Genomic DNA, 18,941 nt, shown 5'->3' with positions numbered 1-18,941 from the left:
AATTCCTCGTAGAATTTGTTGATATGATGAAATACTTTGTCGAAGAATAAAAAATGATATATTGCTGTTTGTTGAACTCATAGATCATCGGAGAAATAAATAGTTGATGCCGACATTTTGTTTGAACATTGTTGCTTTTCGGCTTGAGAGGAACTAGTCCGGAGAGCCAAAACCTTGGTTATTTCATTTTCATGAACTTGCTCAGAGGAATAGAATTGTTGTAACTTAAATAGATCATTATTATTTGTTGGTATTGCCCCATTCCGATAATGCCTAAATCTTGATATGAAATTGATATTGCTCATCTTGTTTGTCAGCTTTGCTATTTCAAGCGAATGAATTCTTGTGCAAAATTTACGACCCCGGGGCCCTTAGAACCCACACTAATGAGAGCATGGGATGTCCCTCGGAAGTCCGAACGGAAGCAAGGCTGCCTCTCAGGAGTCCGAATAGTAGCACACACCATACTTCGGCAAGAAATATCCCTTCTGACAGGCAATCGAGTCTCGAGGGCTGTTCTTCGGAAGTCCAAATGGGAGCACACATTCAACCTTAGTAAGAAAGATCCTCGAAGCTCGCACTGATGGAAGCGAGGTATGTTCTTCAAAAGTCTGAGTGGGAGCACACACTCTACTTTAACAAGAAAGATCATCGAAGCTCGTATTGATGGAAACAAGAATTGTTCCTCAAAAGTCCAAATGGAAGCAAGGGCTATCCCTCGGAAGTCCGGGTGGAAGCACATTCCTTTTTTTGGCAAGAAAGATCCCTTCTGGCTGGCAACCGAGTCTACTACTCCCCCTTCTTCTTTAAGGGGCGACAAAAATTAAAAATTGTCTCAAGCAACATAACACAATGAAGATACATAATATAATAAACTTCTAATGAAGATACACAATATGGAGGAAATAAATTTCTTCATAACACAAGAAAGATAAAACTTCTTGGATAATGCAATAAATACAAATTGTAAATGTCATGGATAGACTTCTTCTAAGGAATGTCGACCCTTGCTCCCAGTTACCAGAGTTGCAAGGACATTCGAAAAACTTTCACCAGTTGCTCGGGTTGTGGCCGTCATACGCCATGATAGCCATGTCTTCAAAGATATCCTGGGGCCCTTGTTTTTTGAACTCTAGCTCATCTGCTTCGACTTTGTTTCTAAAGATCTTCTTAAGCGTCCGACATTTTTTTGTAGGATATCCTAGTGATTGGTGGAAAACACAATAATTAGGGCCCCCGTGGTCTTTCTTCGGCAAAAGCTCTTTAATATGAAGCAACTTCAGTTCCTCGTCTGCCACCCATTCTTTAACTAAGGCCTTCACGTCCTCAACACTACATGGAAAAGGAGTGTCATCTCCACAGTTTTTCCTCTTCAGCCCTCTGAATCGCTTCCCTATTGACTTTCAAGTAGAAACCGCAAAAGTCGCAGTGACAGAAGGTCATCGGGATGACTTGAAGCTGGTTTTATAACTAGTCTCGAACCCGATCTCTTGAGACTGACGTATGTTGATGCTCCTTGATGCTTTAATTAGTGTCGAGAATGTGGGTAGCTTATGATTAACAAGAAGCATCTTGTACCCGTTCAATGCCCCTTCAACACAGATTTGGACCAAGTAGCTTTCCTCTACAGCCTCGTGACAGTCCATAGCTTTGTTTTGAAACCTCTTTACATATTTGAGCATGTATTCATCCTCTCGCTACTTTTCCTTACACAGGGTGAGTATGGTCATTTTCTCGGCCACTTGAAAGAAATTGGTGTATAATTTGTTGACCATCTCCTCCCAACTTCGGATAGAGTTTGGGGCCAAGTTAACGTACCAACTATATGCTCCATCGGTGAGGGACTTGGAGAATTCTCTCAGTTGGAGGACATGATTTGAACCATGAATCCCCAAAGTCTCGTGAACCGAACAACATGTTCTTGAGCATTTCCTTGCTTGCCATCGAATTTGATGAACTTTGGGCATCGTGTACTTCTTTGGGTATGGATAACTCAACATCTCGATAGGGTATTGTAACAACCCGACCCTCATAAATGCTTGTGATATATGTTCGTCCTTTATTCTGTGCTATTAAATGACTAAGATGAAGTTATATAAGAGAATAAGGTCAAGTAACTATGTTGTAATGCCTTGTGGAATGAATTGTATCTGTTAGGAAAGAAATGTATCTGTTACTACTCGAATGATAAAGTAGAAATTGAGGGTCTTAGCAGCTTAATAAATCAAAATTGATCATATATTTGGAATCAGCATAATTTTTAGGTAATATTAAGCACTTTTGTGAAATTTCAATTTCGGACATGTAAACGATAGATTTTCGTCTTATTCTCTCCTTATAGATGTACATATATATGATCTTGGTCATTTGACAAACAAAAAAAAAAAGAGAGAGAACTCATCACTCTAGACTTGAGAAGTGAAGGGATAGAGAAAGAAGATCCTCAAGAAGGTTGAGATTTGGGCTTAAGGTATGTACATGTTTGTCTAATTTCTATCCACAACTCTTCTTGTCATAATTTATGTGAAGATGTTTCTATGATCTTGTTCCTAAGAGTTGGAATTGTGGTGTTGTGAGTATGAAAAGTAAATGAGCAAAATGACCTTACCTTGCATGTTTTGACTCAATTTGAAGTCCCTACGAGAGACCTCACTCTATGTCTTCACTTGACTTGTTTGAATTCAAGTATGTGATATAAATTTGTGTTATGAGTTGAGATGTGAGAACAAGTAGAAATCTTGTGAATTGGAGTAAATTTAAGTTGTGAATTTATGATTTGATTTTTTTTTACTCAAATGAAAGATGTAATTTGATCCTTGTTCACATGTATTTACATGCTTTGAGCTTATATATTGGTAATTTAAAACTAGATTTTTGAGGCCCTAACCATGTCTACAAGAGGAGGAAATTGTGCAGAATTTCGGAGTTTTGGTGCAGAATCGCCGCACGTGCGGGGCCTAAGGCCGCACGTGCGGGAACCTCAGCCGCACGTGCGGGAAAATGGCAAAATTTCGGACTTCAACACTGCGGAAAAAGCACGTGCGGGGCCTCAATGCCGCACATGCGGGAGGTGTGCCGCACGTGCGGGAGATCCTAGCCGCACGTACGGCTCAAGGCAGAAAAGTTGGGATGCTCCGTTTTGCGTGTTGGGTCCTCTAATGTTGTCAAAACCTGCAATTTATATTGTTTGAAAGTTCGTTAATTTAATCAAAGTAAGTGAACCGAATGTTGATTTAACAAGGATAAAAAGGGACTAATGTGATTTTTCATGTGTGTAGGAAACACCTCAAAAGGAAGTGCACCGCCACAACACAGTGAGTGATAGTACTTCAATGTATCCCTACTCAGTAGTTATTTTTATTGACGTTGTGACCCTTGTTGGAAGTTTTATCACATTATGTATAGACGTTATATCTTGACATTACGAACTTCACTATCAAACTTGTGTTGGCATGAAATGATATATTTGCTATAAGTGATTCAATGCGAAATTGTGGAACCATTGAAAAAGGTTGTGAAGTTGTACACATCTTATGTGGAAGCTTGTAACTAATGGAATGTATCAAGGCAATTGTGAATTTGTGAACCAATGTGGCTTAGAGCCATTTGTGAGTCAATGCGGCTACGAGCCTAATGTGAAACTACGTGACCAAGGGTCATTTGTGAATTGTGAACCAATGTGGCCAAGGGCCGTGTGTGAATGATGAATTTATGAGGTCAAGGACCGATGTGTGAAATATGAACTTATACTATTGTAAGCTTGTGAAACAAAAGAACCAAAGGTCTATGTGATGAATTGTAAATTATGAACCCAAGGACTCTTTTCTGAATATGTGAATTTTTTAGGCCAGGGGCCACATTATGACAATTATAAACCGATTATGTTGTCCCAACAAGCCGTACAGAGACAGACTAATTACATGATTTCAGCATTAAATATGTTTACAAGCATACTAGTACTATTGTTCACTGAGCTTGGCTCACCCTATGTTATGTCTGTTTCTGTAGGTAATCAACCAGGAGGTCGATCTTAGCTCGACATCGTCATACTTTTGTCAGCCTAGGCACAGCCAAGCTTGGGGTCGGGACCCTACTTTTGTGGAGTTGTTAGACGATGACTCACACTTTTGCTATTGGCTTAAGTTGTTATGTACTTAATGTTTTTGTTATATACCCCATCTCGGGGTTAGTTTTGTATATGCCTGTAAATAACTAACTCTTAAATGTATTTTGGCTTTTGATGTACTTGACCTGTGAAATGTTTTTGATCCTGGCATGACTTAGTAGCTCAATGGATGTCATACTTTCTGGTTTTTATCAATTATGTTTTATAGCTTCCGGGCAGGCCCCTCTATGAAACCAGGTTAAGTGTCATTTTCTGTTTAGGTCATGCCCAAACTTTTAGGGGCAAGTTAGGGGCGTGACAGGTATGGTGGCTTGACATCCGGATTGGGTAAAGAGGGTAAAGTCCTCTTGCCCCGTTTGAGATCGAACATGGCTTGTACATCGGCAAGAGTGAGAAATTGTTGAGGGAGAGAACTTGATGGTGGTATTTTCGGAACTTAGCTTGTAGACTCGAAGAACGAGCCTGGAGTGACTTGGCTATTTGGGTGTCGAGAATTCACCATCGGTGTAGGAATGTGGTGATATTGACCATTGGCATCTATGGATATGACATTCAGTGATGGAGCATTGAATTGAGTTCCATAAACTCCATTACACGCCATGGGTATGCAGGGTTGGGCTTGGAAAGCCGTTGTCGGAGCCAAAGGAGACCCGCTCAGTACATTAGTAGAATTTACAATCATTGGAACAAAATCAGGCATGGATAGAGCACCATTTTGTAGAGAAATTTCTATGGGCCTTCCTTGAACTTCCACAGGCACTGGAACACCATTCATCGTGCCAGAAACTCCTCCAACCACCGATGGACCATGGCTCGATCCTATAGGTACGTGATTTTACGCTCCATGGGCCACAGGTTGGCCATGACTTGTTCCTCCTAGCACTTGATTTTGCACACCATTTTGAGCAACTTCAGGGAGAATTGGGGGTGGGTCTTGATGGTTTTGACCATTCCCAACATCACCATGAAGTTGTTGATGCTTGTCGGTACCGACTAGACGTCCATTTGTTGCTGGTGGTGCGAAATTCGAACCCATCACCAACATGGTGTGGGTGAGATTTTGAAGGGTCGTGAGAATCTCTTGTTGAGTATGTTGGAGTCCTTGAATGGCTTCAAGGATAAGAGGTGGATCTTGAACTTGAGTCCTCTCATCACCACCATTGGAAGAGCCTTGTTGATGAACTTTTTCTTCTCCTGCCATCTTCACCGAAGTTGTGTAGATTCAGAATCTTGCTGAGACCATTAACCAATCCGCCTCCCAAGGGAAGTCGCCAAAATGTATGTAGGGGTTCAAGCATGTTGTCAGACAATTCAAAGATCTTCAAAGATTGCAAAAAGATCCGAATTCTCTAGAAATGATAAGAGAGGCTTAGATTCTTTAACGATCACAACTAGAAATACAATAGCAAGGAGATGCTAGAGATAAGAGATTGGATGAAGAAGAAGGCATATTAGTTAGAGAGAGAATAATGGCAAGGCTATCCCATGGATCTCCCACTTTCACTCTCAAGGTAAATGATGGAGAAGGGAAATTAGTTCTTTTCCCAAAATTGTCTCTCCAAAATCCATCCCTTGTAAAGCTATGGGTGGATGCTATTTATAGGCACCTCATGATGTAGGATGCAGCTCATATGCAAGGCACATGGAGAATATTCCCTCTAACTACCTTGTCCAATGAGAGGTAACCTCTCCGAGGATGAGGAAAACCCCGAAGAGGAGATCAACCTCTCGACGAACCCTTCTTCTTAGCCATACCTAACCAATGATCCCCAATCATCCCAAAGGGTCAGGGGTAGTCCCAGAGGATGTCCTACCGCAGAAGGGTCAGTGGTAGTTCAAGAGAACGCCTAGTAGCAAATATTGTCAAGTCTCAGGGACCCCCTAGATCATGCCACCTCGACCCGGGTATAGTCTAGTTTAACCGAAGAGTGAATTTATCTCCACTCACCGTCCTCAAGATCGGGTCCTTTGTTCAGACCCCATTATGCTCATGGTTCTGGTGCGTAGATCCCGAAAAGCTCCGAGTTTGCAAGTGTCTGGGACTCATTAATGGAGCAGTTCCTTGATCGCGTCCGAATTCGTTTGAAGTCAAGCGTTTCAGGTCTTTAGGTTTGTGGATCCGAACCCTTTCGAGTCCAAGCTCAAATAGGTCTTTAGGTTCATGGTTCTGAATCCTTTCAAGACTAACCTAATACCTCGGAGAATGGATCTCCTTGGAGGGTTTTCTCTTTTCTGAAACAATTGTTAACCTCCTCTGACGCTCGTATGATTTGAGCCTCCTTGGATGGGCTTGTTGGGCTCTCTTTAGAGATATATGCTTGAGGAGTCTTCCTGGACCCAATTTTTTTGGCCTCCCTTTGGGCCTGTTCAATAGAATTCACTTGGGCCCATTTGGCAATAATTTCTCCAAGCTCACCATTATTTGGGCCTTCCAATTGGGCTTTGATTGGGCCCTATTAATTTAGTGGGCTAAAGATAACCCCTCTTACAGTGCCTTTGTTGTTAATTAGGATGTGTGGATACCATGACTCTTGATGCACCACCCACATATCGGATTTGGCCCTTTTAAATCTAGTGACTCATCTAGGTCTAAATTGGCAATACATTGTATGTTTATCCCATAAATTGATTTAGCCCACAAATTGCTAAATTAAAACTGATTCACTTAAACAGTAGTCGCCACCTAATTTTTATAGGGAACTAAGAAATTATTTAGCCACTAATTCGTCACAACCAAAGGATTTGATTTGGGAGTTTAGGTACAAGAGGAGAATGTCACTAAGTTGAGCAACTTTTTTATCCAATTAATTGATTGACCTCTATTAATTAACTTTTTACTAGATTTATTCCTTTATTTGATTTTCATAAACTCGATTATTAACCTAAAAACTAACATCTATGTGATTTGAAAAGAAAGAGGGAATCACTAATTTTGAAAACTTTGCATACTTTTCATGATTTTCTTTCCAAAAATAATTTTAAGAAACTTTCCAAAAAAGAAAGTTTTCAAATCGAGATTTTCTTTCCAAAATTGATTTTAAAAGTTTTCAAAAACAAGACTTTCCAAAATAGAATGAAAATATTCCCAACTTAAGCAATATTACCCAAACAAGCATATATATGGCAAGTAAGCATCAAAACATGTTCAAATAGAAATACAATGCAAACACATGCAACATAAAGAAGAAACAAAGGCCACGTTTATTTGGCGGATTAGGTTGGATGGGATTACGAATATGGTGGGATTGAGTGAGGGGATTAGTAATGTTGTGGTATTAGATTGGAGATATAAGATGAAAAGTATTTATTTGTACACCACCAGATTAGTAATACCATAACAAAAATTCTTATTTGTTTTGCTATTTTTAAATGGGATTAATATGTGAAATTCCATAAATTCCCTTATTCAATTGACAATAAAATCTGGACAAGGCCCAAACTAACAAATGCATGAAGAACAAAATTTGGGTAGGTTAAATGTTGAACCTGGCTATCAAATATGGGCATGGCTTTCTTATTCTAATTTGCTTGACCAAATGATTAATAAGTATGGGTAAACATGCCAAAATTTGAACCTGTAAAATTAGCCTGTGCAAAAGCAAAATAAGTTAAATATTAAATAATGCAATTGCATGTTACATAGGCAAAAATTATCATCCTAATGTATAGACAAAAATCACTATCTTCTAAGAGAGAGAACAATAACATTAACCACTAGAAACATATATTCATTTATAACATAGTCCACCAACATGTCCAAAATATATGAAATTGACTGTTCCCATTTACTTACAAAAAAGTGAGTGTGATGCCCCTAAATAAATATAATAACCCATCTAGAACATCAATAAGTGACAAAATGATAAAGTAATTATCTTCCACTTGTTTCCAATTAAGTTTTACAAAAGAGTAACATGTGCTGATATACATTCACAAGCCTAACCCTGAATCTATAGCATATGTTACATAATAAAGAAATAGGATGAAAGTCAAATAAATAAGAAATACCCTAATACTGTGTTTGGTTGGGGGATTTGAGAAGGGATTTGGAAAGGAAAATGGAAAAAATAAGTGAAATGTGAATAAAATATACCTACATTTCACCTAGTTTCACACACCTTTTCCCTTTCCCTTTCCCTTTCCCTTTCCAAATCCCTCTCCAAATCTCCCAACCAAACACAACATAAAGGCTTACAACTTTCCAAAACTGTGCTTGGTTACAACAAAAGTGGATTTAAGTCTAATACAGTTAAAGGCCCTTGGCATGTACAAAACATATACAACAATTAACAACATGAAGCTCTTGCTCCAAGTCCTCCCAAGCTATTGCCTTGGTGGAGGTATATCATCGGCACCTAAAATGTTTTTCTCACATAGGGTGAGCCAAAACCCAGTAGAAATAATTCAACACAGGCTTGTAATTACTATAGCTCCCCAAAAGCTCATCTGACCCCAAGGTGGTACATGAATCTTAACAAAGATATAAGGTGAATGCATATGCAATGCTCGTGCCATAACATTTTACATCTCTTTCCAAAACCATGCAATGCTAACTAAATATCATAATTCATAAATCATTTCCTTTACAATAGAAAACAGGGTAGTGAATCACACTTTGGGAACCTCAAAATAAATACAACATTTCATGGAAATTTTGTCCGCGGGAAATCGTAAATCGGTACCCATGTAAACGTAGGTTATATAAGCACTACTGTTGCCATTTCACGAAAATTTCATCCGTAGGATCGGCACCCATGTATACATGCGGTTTTTAGGACTTTCACCATGGACACTCAAGCCAACTTATTTCATTGAGACAATACATATTTTCCAGATTCACCCATTTTTCTCAAAACGATAAACATTTCCAATGTATAAGTGTGAGATAATGCTCAATGCAAATGAATGAGAAAATAGTTTCAATTCTCCCAATTCTCATACAATTTCTACAACAATCATAACTATCCTCCGCCGACAGTCCAAAACAGATATTTCTAAACTGATAAATGATTATCAATAAAGATAAAGTTTCCAAATTTCAAAATATGAGTGATAATACATATCCAACTCCATTATCCTCCTCAATATCAAACCAATTCCATATTTACAACATCAATTCATTATTTATGTACAGTCAACATTTGAGACATTTAGGGCAAAACCCATTTTTTCCAAAAATCAATCATGAGTATCAAAATCAACCACTTCATCATAACTCAACTTTACTTTCAACACCATAGTCATTTTTGCTAATCCATTTAAAACCCCTCTTTTAATCTTTAACCCAAAACCCTAGGTTTGTTTCAAAATTTTCCAATATCATATATTGTTTAGAAATAGCAAATAACTACGTTAAAACTCATAGAAAGTGCGAAGAATCCCTAAGTCAAACTTAGAAGACGAGAGAAAGAGTGTAGGAAACTCAAAGACGTCGAAAATCAACTTTGCTCCGATTAGAACAAAGCCCTCATTGAGCTCTATCTTTTTAACAAAAGGACATGGGTGAGGAATCTAGGTGTATTTGTAGAGAAAAATAGAGTTTTAGAGAGAGGGGGTGTAGATCTAAGGTTTTTAGAATGTTTAGAGAGAGAGAGAGAGAGAGAGAGAGAGAGAGAGAGAAATGAAAAAGTGATTCAAAAGTGGCTTCTTACGATCTGATATATGCACAGATCGCTCGATCGCAAGAAGTGTCGCTCGAGCGACTAGACACAATAAGTTGAACCGCCCGAGCGTAAAAAGTTTCGCTCGAGCAAAGAATACAAACTTCCAGTAGTTTTACAGACAGAAGACCATCGCTTAAGCTCAAGAAGAGCTGCTCGAGCCAATACCGCTTGAGCGCAAGAAGCCTCGCTCGAGCGAAGAATTCCGCCTCTTAGTAGTTTTGCAGACCTGCAAAAGTACTGAGAGTTCACAAAGACTGCTCAAGAACAAAAAGTGTCGCTCGAGCGAAGAAGCAAAATTCTAGGTAACAACAGTTTAAAAAACAAGCTATCAACCTGTTCCAAACGCAACCAACACATCCCAATAGCCAAACTCAAGGAGAAATAAGGGGAAACAAGACATGAACAACTATATAAGACAATGAAACCCGAATCCAAAACATAAAATGGGTCGGGTCCAAACCAGAATCGCTATAGTAAGGCCTTTTCTTTCACAACTTGGAATATGAAAATTTCAGAACATACCATGGAAGTCCAAAACAACCTAGTGTTGTTGACCATTTCCATGTGAAATTATGCAACCATATTGTGCCTTCCTGGGGGTCATTTGTTGAAGTTATATTACATAATCATTGAGGACCATCATATAGGTAATTCAAAAAAACCATCATGCAAATAATATATTACATATTCAAAAGGACCATCATATAACTAATTTCATACTCAACTAATAGACCCTTCTAATAGGATACAAACCCACTCTATCTTGTCATCATCCTCCAGACTGAAGAACAAATCAACCCACTCCTCATCTTTAACTATCATTGATGTTGCCTTTAACCTTTGGTTAGTACTCATTAGTAGTTTCAAGAGTTCTGTATTGACCAACCTCTTTTACTGGGATAAGTCATGTGAATACCCTATCCTATGAGCTGTCTCTACTATCTTATTGTTAGTGTTTTGAAAGAATGCTCCATAAGTAACAGCCATCTCAGATAGTCCTTGGGAAATTCACGCAGCAGGTTTGACTCGCTTTTTCCTAGCTTTAGACAAGTCAGGATGGTTGGTTGTATTAACTGAAGTTGACGTTGAATACTTAATGTCAATTTCATTAAACCAGAATTGTTCCACCAGGGACTCATCTCCTTTTCTCTAGTTGCTTCCTTATTCTCCATGGCTGCAACTGAATCAACCAAATCTTTAGCTAACTCACAAGTGGCCCTATCCTTGCCAAACAGAATAAACCAATCTTCATATTATGGAAATGGATTTTTTCTCATTCTTTTTATGTCTGGCACTCTCTACACAAGTGAGTTTTAAACTATCACAATTCAAAGTTTACTAAGAAAAAACCAATAAATTCAACTTTCAAAAGTAAACAAGTAGAAAGTATTTATACCTTGATAGAGTTTAACCAAACATCATCACTATCGACAAGGACCATCTTCTCATAACCATCCCAGCCAAAACCACTAGCATTTACCATATAATAGATAGTGCTATATTGTTTCCTTCACAACTTAATCTTTGATTTGATATGTAACTCCCTCTTCTTTTAATCAAATGATAAATACCGATCCATTATCAATCTCTAATTTCAAAATATAAAGATAGATTATAGAAATTAACTCCGAGTACAACCTGTGACACCCCAAATATAATTCCCACAAAGCAATTAAAAGAACATGTTCCATGCATCCAAACAACACAACTCCATTCAAATGTTTCCCTTTCTCATTGTACTATAAATTCACTTAGCAAAGATTACAAGATACAGATCTCAATTCAGTAAGTTAGAGAAAGTTACAAAACATTTATATTTTTCCCCCTTAATACAAAAATACCAAAACTCAAAATAAAATTAAGAAAGGAGTCCCCAGTTACATTACATTTCAAGATCACAAATAAATAAAAAAAATAAAAATAATAAAAAATAGATTTTAAAAAGAGATAGTCATTTCCTTATTCTTCATTGACGGGTTTGGGGATCTTCATGTCCTGAAATGTTAGTAAATAGGAATGAGCAATCGCCCAATAGAGAATAGCTTTAACTAAGCATAAAAATGTTTGATTTAAAAATAGGCATGATCTCTATCAATGCCCATGATTTTACATTTGGTTTAAAAAGTTCTAACACAACATACAATTCAACATTCAATTCTCCACATTTTTTCGTCCTCACATGGATGACCAGTGGACGCCTTAAACCTTTCACTTTCGTCATTCTCACATGAACTAGCTAGTGGACACCTCATAACATCCCCACATTCGTTGCCGTCACGCGAACCGGGTAAATGGGAACCTCAAACACATTCCCATATTCGTCCTCCTCACATGAATTGGAAGTGGCCACCTCAGACACATTCCAAAATGTTAACATCTTAAACACATCACAAGGAATTACAAGGACCCTCCAATTTTACTTATTAATTACCCATTAAGTCAAAACCAAGAACAACCCTTAGGGTTACACATTAAAATTTGGGGATTTTCTTACCAAGTTTTAATTTCCCTTAATTCATGTATATTTACCCACTCTTCCATAATTGATTACCAACCCATCATCAATTTCACACAAAACACATCATCAACACAAAACCCATATATATATATATATATACATCATTCATCTCAATTGTCCTAACATCTTAAGATTCACACACATTTAAACCAAAGTATAAATATACAAGGGTAAAGGTATTCCTACCTCAAAAGCGATGATGAAAAGATGAAAACTTAACTCGAAGCTCCAACAAAAACTTGAATCAATTGGTAGAAATCTTAATCAAGGCTTGATCTTCAACTCTCTTGAAAGATCTAAGGTGGATTGTTGGTAGAAATGAGAGAAATCAAGTGTTTGGGGGCTAGGGTTTTGGAAATGGGTGTTAGAGATAGAGAGATGAAAAAGTGAGAGAAAAATGGGTAGAAATCAACCTTTAAGCTTGCTGAACCGAACAGACCACTCAAGTGAACATTTCACTGCTCAAGCGGTGAATGCAATCTCTCAGAAGTTTTGCAGGTGTATAGTAAAAATAAGGTTGATATGCTGGGTAAATATTTTCAATTAGCCTCTTACATTTATATTTCATTTACTTAAGTTTACAATGTAAATAAGGAATTACACCTTATTTGGATTCAAAGAAAAATACAAAAAAAATCAAAATCCAATTAAATCAAAAAGTGGTTCCCCCTGTTTTAGTACAAAAATAATTTTTCGGTTGAAATTTCTAAACTAGACACTGGAGTAAAGAAGTTAATACTTCATAGAAAAATCCCATAAAATCAATTTAGACTATTTAAAGTATAAGGAACAATTACCGCCAAAAACTATTTTCAAAATCGTAAGTTTTGAAAAACTCAATTTTCACACTTAGAAAAATTTCATGTCACATCAATTTTTGATAGCAAACCTTATCAATACAATCTCTATTAGACGAAAGGGAATAAGAGTTGGGTTTTGGACCCAAGTCCTTACACAATATGAGGAGAGGCTCAGAGATCAGTTCCAAGAAATACTAGTAAGATTTTCTTACCACATTTATTACCAAAGCCTGGCCTAAATTGATTATTATCATGCTTTCATTTAGGATCACTTAAGAATACATCCTTCATATCCCCAATGAGAAAATCCTCATCACGCTTGTTCCAAAACCTTCAAGTCATTTTTGCATTGTTCTTTGATTTTGTGGCACCTGTGTTATCCATAGCTATATACATATCATGACGTCAACATCTCTCATAAATAACAAAACAACATAAAAAATATCCATTACAAAGACCACAAGAAAATTTTTCAAATATTGGAATTACATCTCTTCTAGTAAACATCCAATAATAAGTAAAAAGTTTCATACAACAACATTTAACAAAAATCATTTCTCCATTTATAGGTTATTTCTCTAGCCTTTGATTGCTTGTCATTTATTAAACATTTGGTTTGCTAAAGTCGTTCTCCAATCACTCCATTGATTAGATGTTTTTGCAATGTCAATGAATTCATCCCCTAATTCAATAGGACGAATTATGGGATCATTATCCTTATCATCAAGTGGATCCATAGCAATTTCATGCTTTATGAGGTTGTTGAGAAGGCAACCTGCGATAATAATGCGAAATTGAGTCTTGATTGGAAAGTAAGAATAGCTCCTCAAAATTGCCCACCTCATTTTAAGTAACCCAAAACACCTCTCAATGACGTTATAAGCAGAAGAGTGTTTCATGTAAAAAAATGCTTGTGGAGTTATGGGAGCACTCCTTTCTCTCCATGTGGAAATGTGGTAACATTGTCCTTTATAAGGTGCAAGGAAATCCTCCCTGTTTGTGTAACTTGCATCTACAAGATAGTAGTAGCCTGTAATTATATAAAATAATTTCAATACATAAGTACGAAAACTTTTAGTTATAGAAATATATGTTATTTATGTAAGGATTTGTAATTATCATACTAGTGGGCACTTTCAACCCATTTGGTCTACTGATTGCATCTCTAAGTACCCTAGAATCAGAAGTAGACCCTTCCCATCCAAGCAAGACATATGAATTGCATGTTTTGGGAGCACACACATAATACATTTGTAGCAATTTTCCCCCTCCGTGTTGTATACCTTGGTTTGCCTATTGTTGGGTGTGGGCGCTATGCATTTTTCAAGTCTAATGCTCGTTTCCCACACCAACTTGCTTTGAACAACAAAGAGTCACCACTTAACTTTTAAAGGGAAAATAAGAAACCTTTAATAATGAAAACTAAGTTAAGGACCAATCCATCACAACCAAGAAAAATTTCAAGTTCAAGAGCTTAGGTACAAAAGGGAAAGGTCATTGAATAACAGCACCCATTTTTTCTCAATCTGAAGATTGGCCTCTACTAACTTTTTATTTTATGATTTTAGTGATTAATTATTCATACACTTCATTTTAAGTCCTAAAACCCTTAACTAACCTAAAACTATGTGATTTGAATAAAATGAAAATTATTTACTTTAGATTAAGAGAATAAAGCTATATTTTTCAAAAATGACGGTTTTTAAATTTTTTTTTAAAAAAGTAGATTTTATTAACCCATGGCTATAAACTCAACCTAAAATAAATAATTTTCATAAAAAGCATTCAAAACATACAATTTTGCAAGAAAAAGCATATAGACTTAGATTACTGAAAAGGGCAATGCAACATGACACACATATGCTATGAAGATTGAGAGGACTTACCCAGTTGCCCACTTTATGCGTCTTTCATGCAATGCTTAAAATAAATATGACCTAAGCATGCAACCAACATACAAAATATGAACCTAGGCCCGACTTAAGGCTACTAACATGACGAATATGCACAAAAAGAGAAAACAACAAGTAAAAAGCAAAGAAAATGTACTAAACTTCATGATGATCCAAGCCAGGCCTAATGCATGATTTTTATATCATTACATGGTCCTAGACATGGTGTTCTAAAGAAAATAAATGGAACATGCCAAGAAAAGGCGAGAAAGCCTATAAAATTAAGAGCTTACATGATGCTATGATGGATTAATGCCCTAGAATGCTTGAATACAGAAGAAAAAAAAAGAAAAGAGAATAGGTACTGAAATACAAAAAGCAAAGAAGTTTACTTGCTAGTTTGATTAAACCAACTAATATGAAAATAAAATAGCAAGAAAAGCTGAGTTCCTTGCTTGCAAGCCTCCCTCAAGCTTAGGTTCTGAGTTTTGTTCAAGTTTTTCAAACTTTTAGATTATTTTTAGAGGTTTGGAATTGCTATGAGAGTGGGAATTTTAGAGCTAAGGCAAAAGGGAGAGAGAAGAGGGTGTGTTGCTCTTAAAACTTACAAAAAGTTGTCAATTTTCTAACCCTCTGAAAGGGGAGGAAGGAGAGGGGCTCCTTACGAAAAATAACTCTGTCACACTTAGATGTATGCACGCATAACCATTGTGTGCATGCACAACTAATGTGTGCATGCACAAGTGTGGGGTCCCATGTTGTAATGGCTCAGGTCGAGATTCGATTCTTATTCTTTTTCATATGAAGATGGTAGTGTTAAAAAGGTTTTCTGTAATAGGTTGGACTTAGCCTGAAAGCTTTCTAAGTATAAAAGTTGGATTTTTCAAAACTTACGATTTTGAAAATAATTTTGGTGGTATTTATTTCTTATATAGTAAATAGTCTAATTTGATTTTTATGAGATTTTTCTACGAGATATTAACCACTTTACTTCAACGTTAGACTTAGAAATTTCATTCAGAAAATTATTTTTATACTAAAACAAGGGAGATCACCCTTTTTTTTTAATTTAATTGAATTTTGAATTTTTTGTGTTTTTCTTTGAATCCAAATGGGGGGGGGGGGGTATTTCCTTATTTACATTGTAAACTTAAGTAAATGAAATATAAATGTAAAAGGCTAAATGAAAACATTTACTTAAATGGTTACATATGGAAATAAAGTTGATGAACAGAGAGTGCCTTAGGAGCTGAGCTGTGTGGCTAGGTGTGTCTAGGGTGACCGCTCGAACGGTCTAGTGATCGCTCGGGTAGAGATGGGAGATTATGTTCACCATTCGCTCGAGCGGTCTGTTCGGGTTTACCAAATATAAAACCCACTTTTTGCTTATTTTCTCTCACTTTTCTCTCCTTTCTCTCACTCACCCCTTTATGCCTGAAAACCCTAGCCCCTAATACCTTTGATTTCACCCCACTTTACTAAGGATCCATCATAGATCTTGCAAGATTAGTGAATGAGAAATGATGGTCACCATCTTGACTGGTCAGATTGCAATTTTGCTAGAGTTTTTGGCTGGGTCTTCCTTGTTAGCTCTCAGCTTTGAGGTAGGGGGTTCTCTTAACCATAAATATTTAAGAGTTGGTGTGATTTTGTGACATTTTGGGGTTTTGAGTTGATTATGTGTTAAAAAACTTTAATGGTAAGTTGTTTGTATACAAACTGGGCTTTTCACTCAAATTTTTAAAGTGTGTTGAATGTTTTTGTACATTGATGGACAATAATTGATGATTTGAGGATTTAACAAAGAAATGAGGAAAACCCCCAATTTTCTTAAAAACCCTAGATTTGAGATTTTTAAATAAAAAGAGGGTTTGAGCTAATTTGTGCTTTGTGTTGAAATTTCACTTGATATTCCTTGAAAATATATATGTGGGATGAATTATGTATTATGATGATATTATTAAGGATTCATGGAAAAGAATCATATAAAGACTCTGGAATGTTGGAAGGATGTCAAATAAATATCTTGCATGGGATTATTGTTGGTAATGAGGACTTAGATCATGAAAATAGAGAATATTTCACTAGTTTTACTCATTAATTTCTTGTGCAACTAAATTATGCTTTGAGTAAATTAGAATATTTGGAAATTCATGCATTGCATTGCATTCACATGGTCTTTGGATTAAATGTAGAGTAATTTAAAGGTGTGTGTGTGGTCTTAGAAATATGTTGTGTGTTGAGGTGCCCAATTGCCCTCCCATGCTCGAAGGTCGGAAAATGTGGAAATGTTATTGGTATTTTGGTAAAGGTGCCTAATTACCTTTCGGTGCTAAGCGCCGATAAATGTGGGGGAAATGTTAAAATGATTGATGGGTGTCCAATTGCCCCTCCATCCTCATTGGCCAGAAAGATGTCGAGATGTTTTTAAAATGAAACGGGTGTCCAATTATAGCGATCCCGGTTCTTTCTCCTTTGATTGTGGTATCCGGACTTAGGTTCCGTGGAGTTGGTTGTAGTTTATGTCTTGTTGTAATCCTTTAATTCCATATATTTGAGTTTTAGGATGTGTTGGGCGTGTTTCGAACAGGTGGGTTGAGTTTTGGTCTCAAGTGTTGTTGCCCAGGTTTTTGGTGATCCGCTCGAGTGGGTCCCTTTGCGCTCGAGCGGAGATTGCACACTTTCAGTATCTTGTGCGTCTGCAAAACTACTGCAGATGTGTTTTTCATGCTTGTAGACACCCCATTTTTGACCGTCCTCAAGACTTGGACGTCACCATTGGAACACTTGGTGATTACCCATGTTCGTGTTTCGTTTCGAGTTTTCGGAGGTCTCGGCTGCGCGCCTTGCTTCAGGATCTCTCAACTTGACTGTTCTGTGTTTGGTTTTGCACCAAACACTTGTGTTTTTTTGCTTCTGAGGGTAGAGAGTAACTTGTTAGCTACCCCTGGCACCCACAGGCCATGTTTTGAGGCCACCGGCCATGTTTTGAGGCTACCGGCCATTGGTGAAATATACCATTGGCCAGTCGGCATTTAGTGTGGCCGACCGACCATATGTTTGGCCGACGGCATCCTTTTCTGGCCGGCACCACCTTTTTGCCTTTTTCAGGCATGGTGCATGCCAGCTGTGCCAGCTGGAGTGCACAAACATGGCCGTCCATACACGGATGTGACTGATTTGCACCTTTGCACCCTTTTAGTCCAATCTTCCAAGAGCTAGATTGACCCCTTTGCTCAAGCTTCTTGAGGAAGCTTGGACTCTTTATCTTGGCTTCCTCAAGAAGCTTGCACCCTTTGCTTAGCTTCCCTTAGAAGCCTTGACCCTTTAGGATAGCTTCTCTTGGAAGCTTAGCCTTTTGCTTGGTCTTTATAAGAGCCCCTCCTCTCTCCTTTGTTTTGGTTCAAGAAAATCCAGACCTAATACATACATATATCTGATATCATCCTCTCTCTCTATATCTCCCTCCCTCTCTCTTCATTTTGTTTAGATTTGAGGCCCTAAAGGTGTGTTTAGTTCATAGTATTGCACTAAGACACACACTCTTACACCTTACTTCGACTTTGGGAGGCATTGAGGGTTTGTTCTTGAGGTTTTGGATTGATTTCGATCAGAAGAAGAGGGCTGCATTTACTGTTCTTCAAGGATTCTCCAAGGGTAACACTTTTACTTTATATTCCCCAATCTTGCACTAGCCTTTTACCTATCTTGCTTACTGTTTTAGACTTTGTGTATAACTGAAGAAAGTCTTATATTTGCATGCTTAAGATACTTCATTAAGGTTGTTTTGGTGTTGGGGGTCGACCTCCCCCTCTTAGGCCTTGTTTGGCCCCTTTTGGTGCTCTCTTTGCTAAGCTTTGGTTACTATTGTGTGTCGACCTTCTCACCACTGAAATCCAGTGGATTTTTAGTGGTGAAGAAGGGGGTTTGAGGTCTTGCATA

The 18,941-nt window shown here is 37.4% G+C and overlaps 1 protein-coding gene across 1 annotated transcript; it reads right to left on the bottom strand.

The window, feature by feature from the left end:
- Positions 1 to 13,703: 13,703 nt before the first annotated feature.
- On the bottom strand, positions 13,704 to 14,358 carry LOC145791462 (uncharacterized). Its single transcript, XM_082871813.1, has 2 exons — positions 14,232 to 14,358; positions 13,704 to 14,137 (listed from the first exon to the last, which is right to left on the bottom strand). Exons 1-2 carry the CDS (start codon positions 14,356 to 14,358, stop codon positions 13,704 to 13,706), a joined length of 561 nt encoding a protein of 186 aa, XP_082727939.1.
- Positions 14,359 to 18,941: the final 4,583 nt, after the last annotated feature.

This window comes from Camellia sinensis, chromosome 5 (genome assembly GCF_055761805.1).
Source record: "Camellia sinensis isolate YWXY chromosome 5, ASM5576180v1, whole genome shotgun sequence".
In the NCBI taxonomy this organism is placed as follows: domain Eukaryota; kingdom Viridiplantae; phylum Streptophyta; class Magnoliopsida; order Ericales; family Theaceae; genus Camellia; species Camellia sinensis.
The sequence above is the reverse complement of the archived record's forward strand: the minus strand, read 5'-3'. Positions and strand labels throughout refer to the sequence as shown.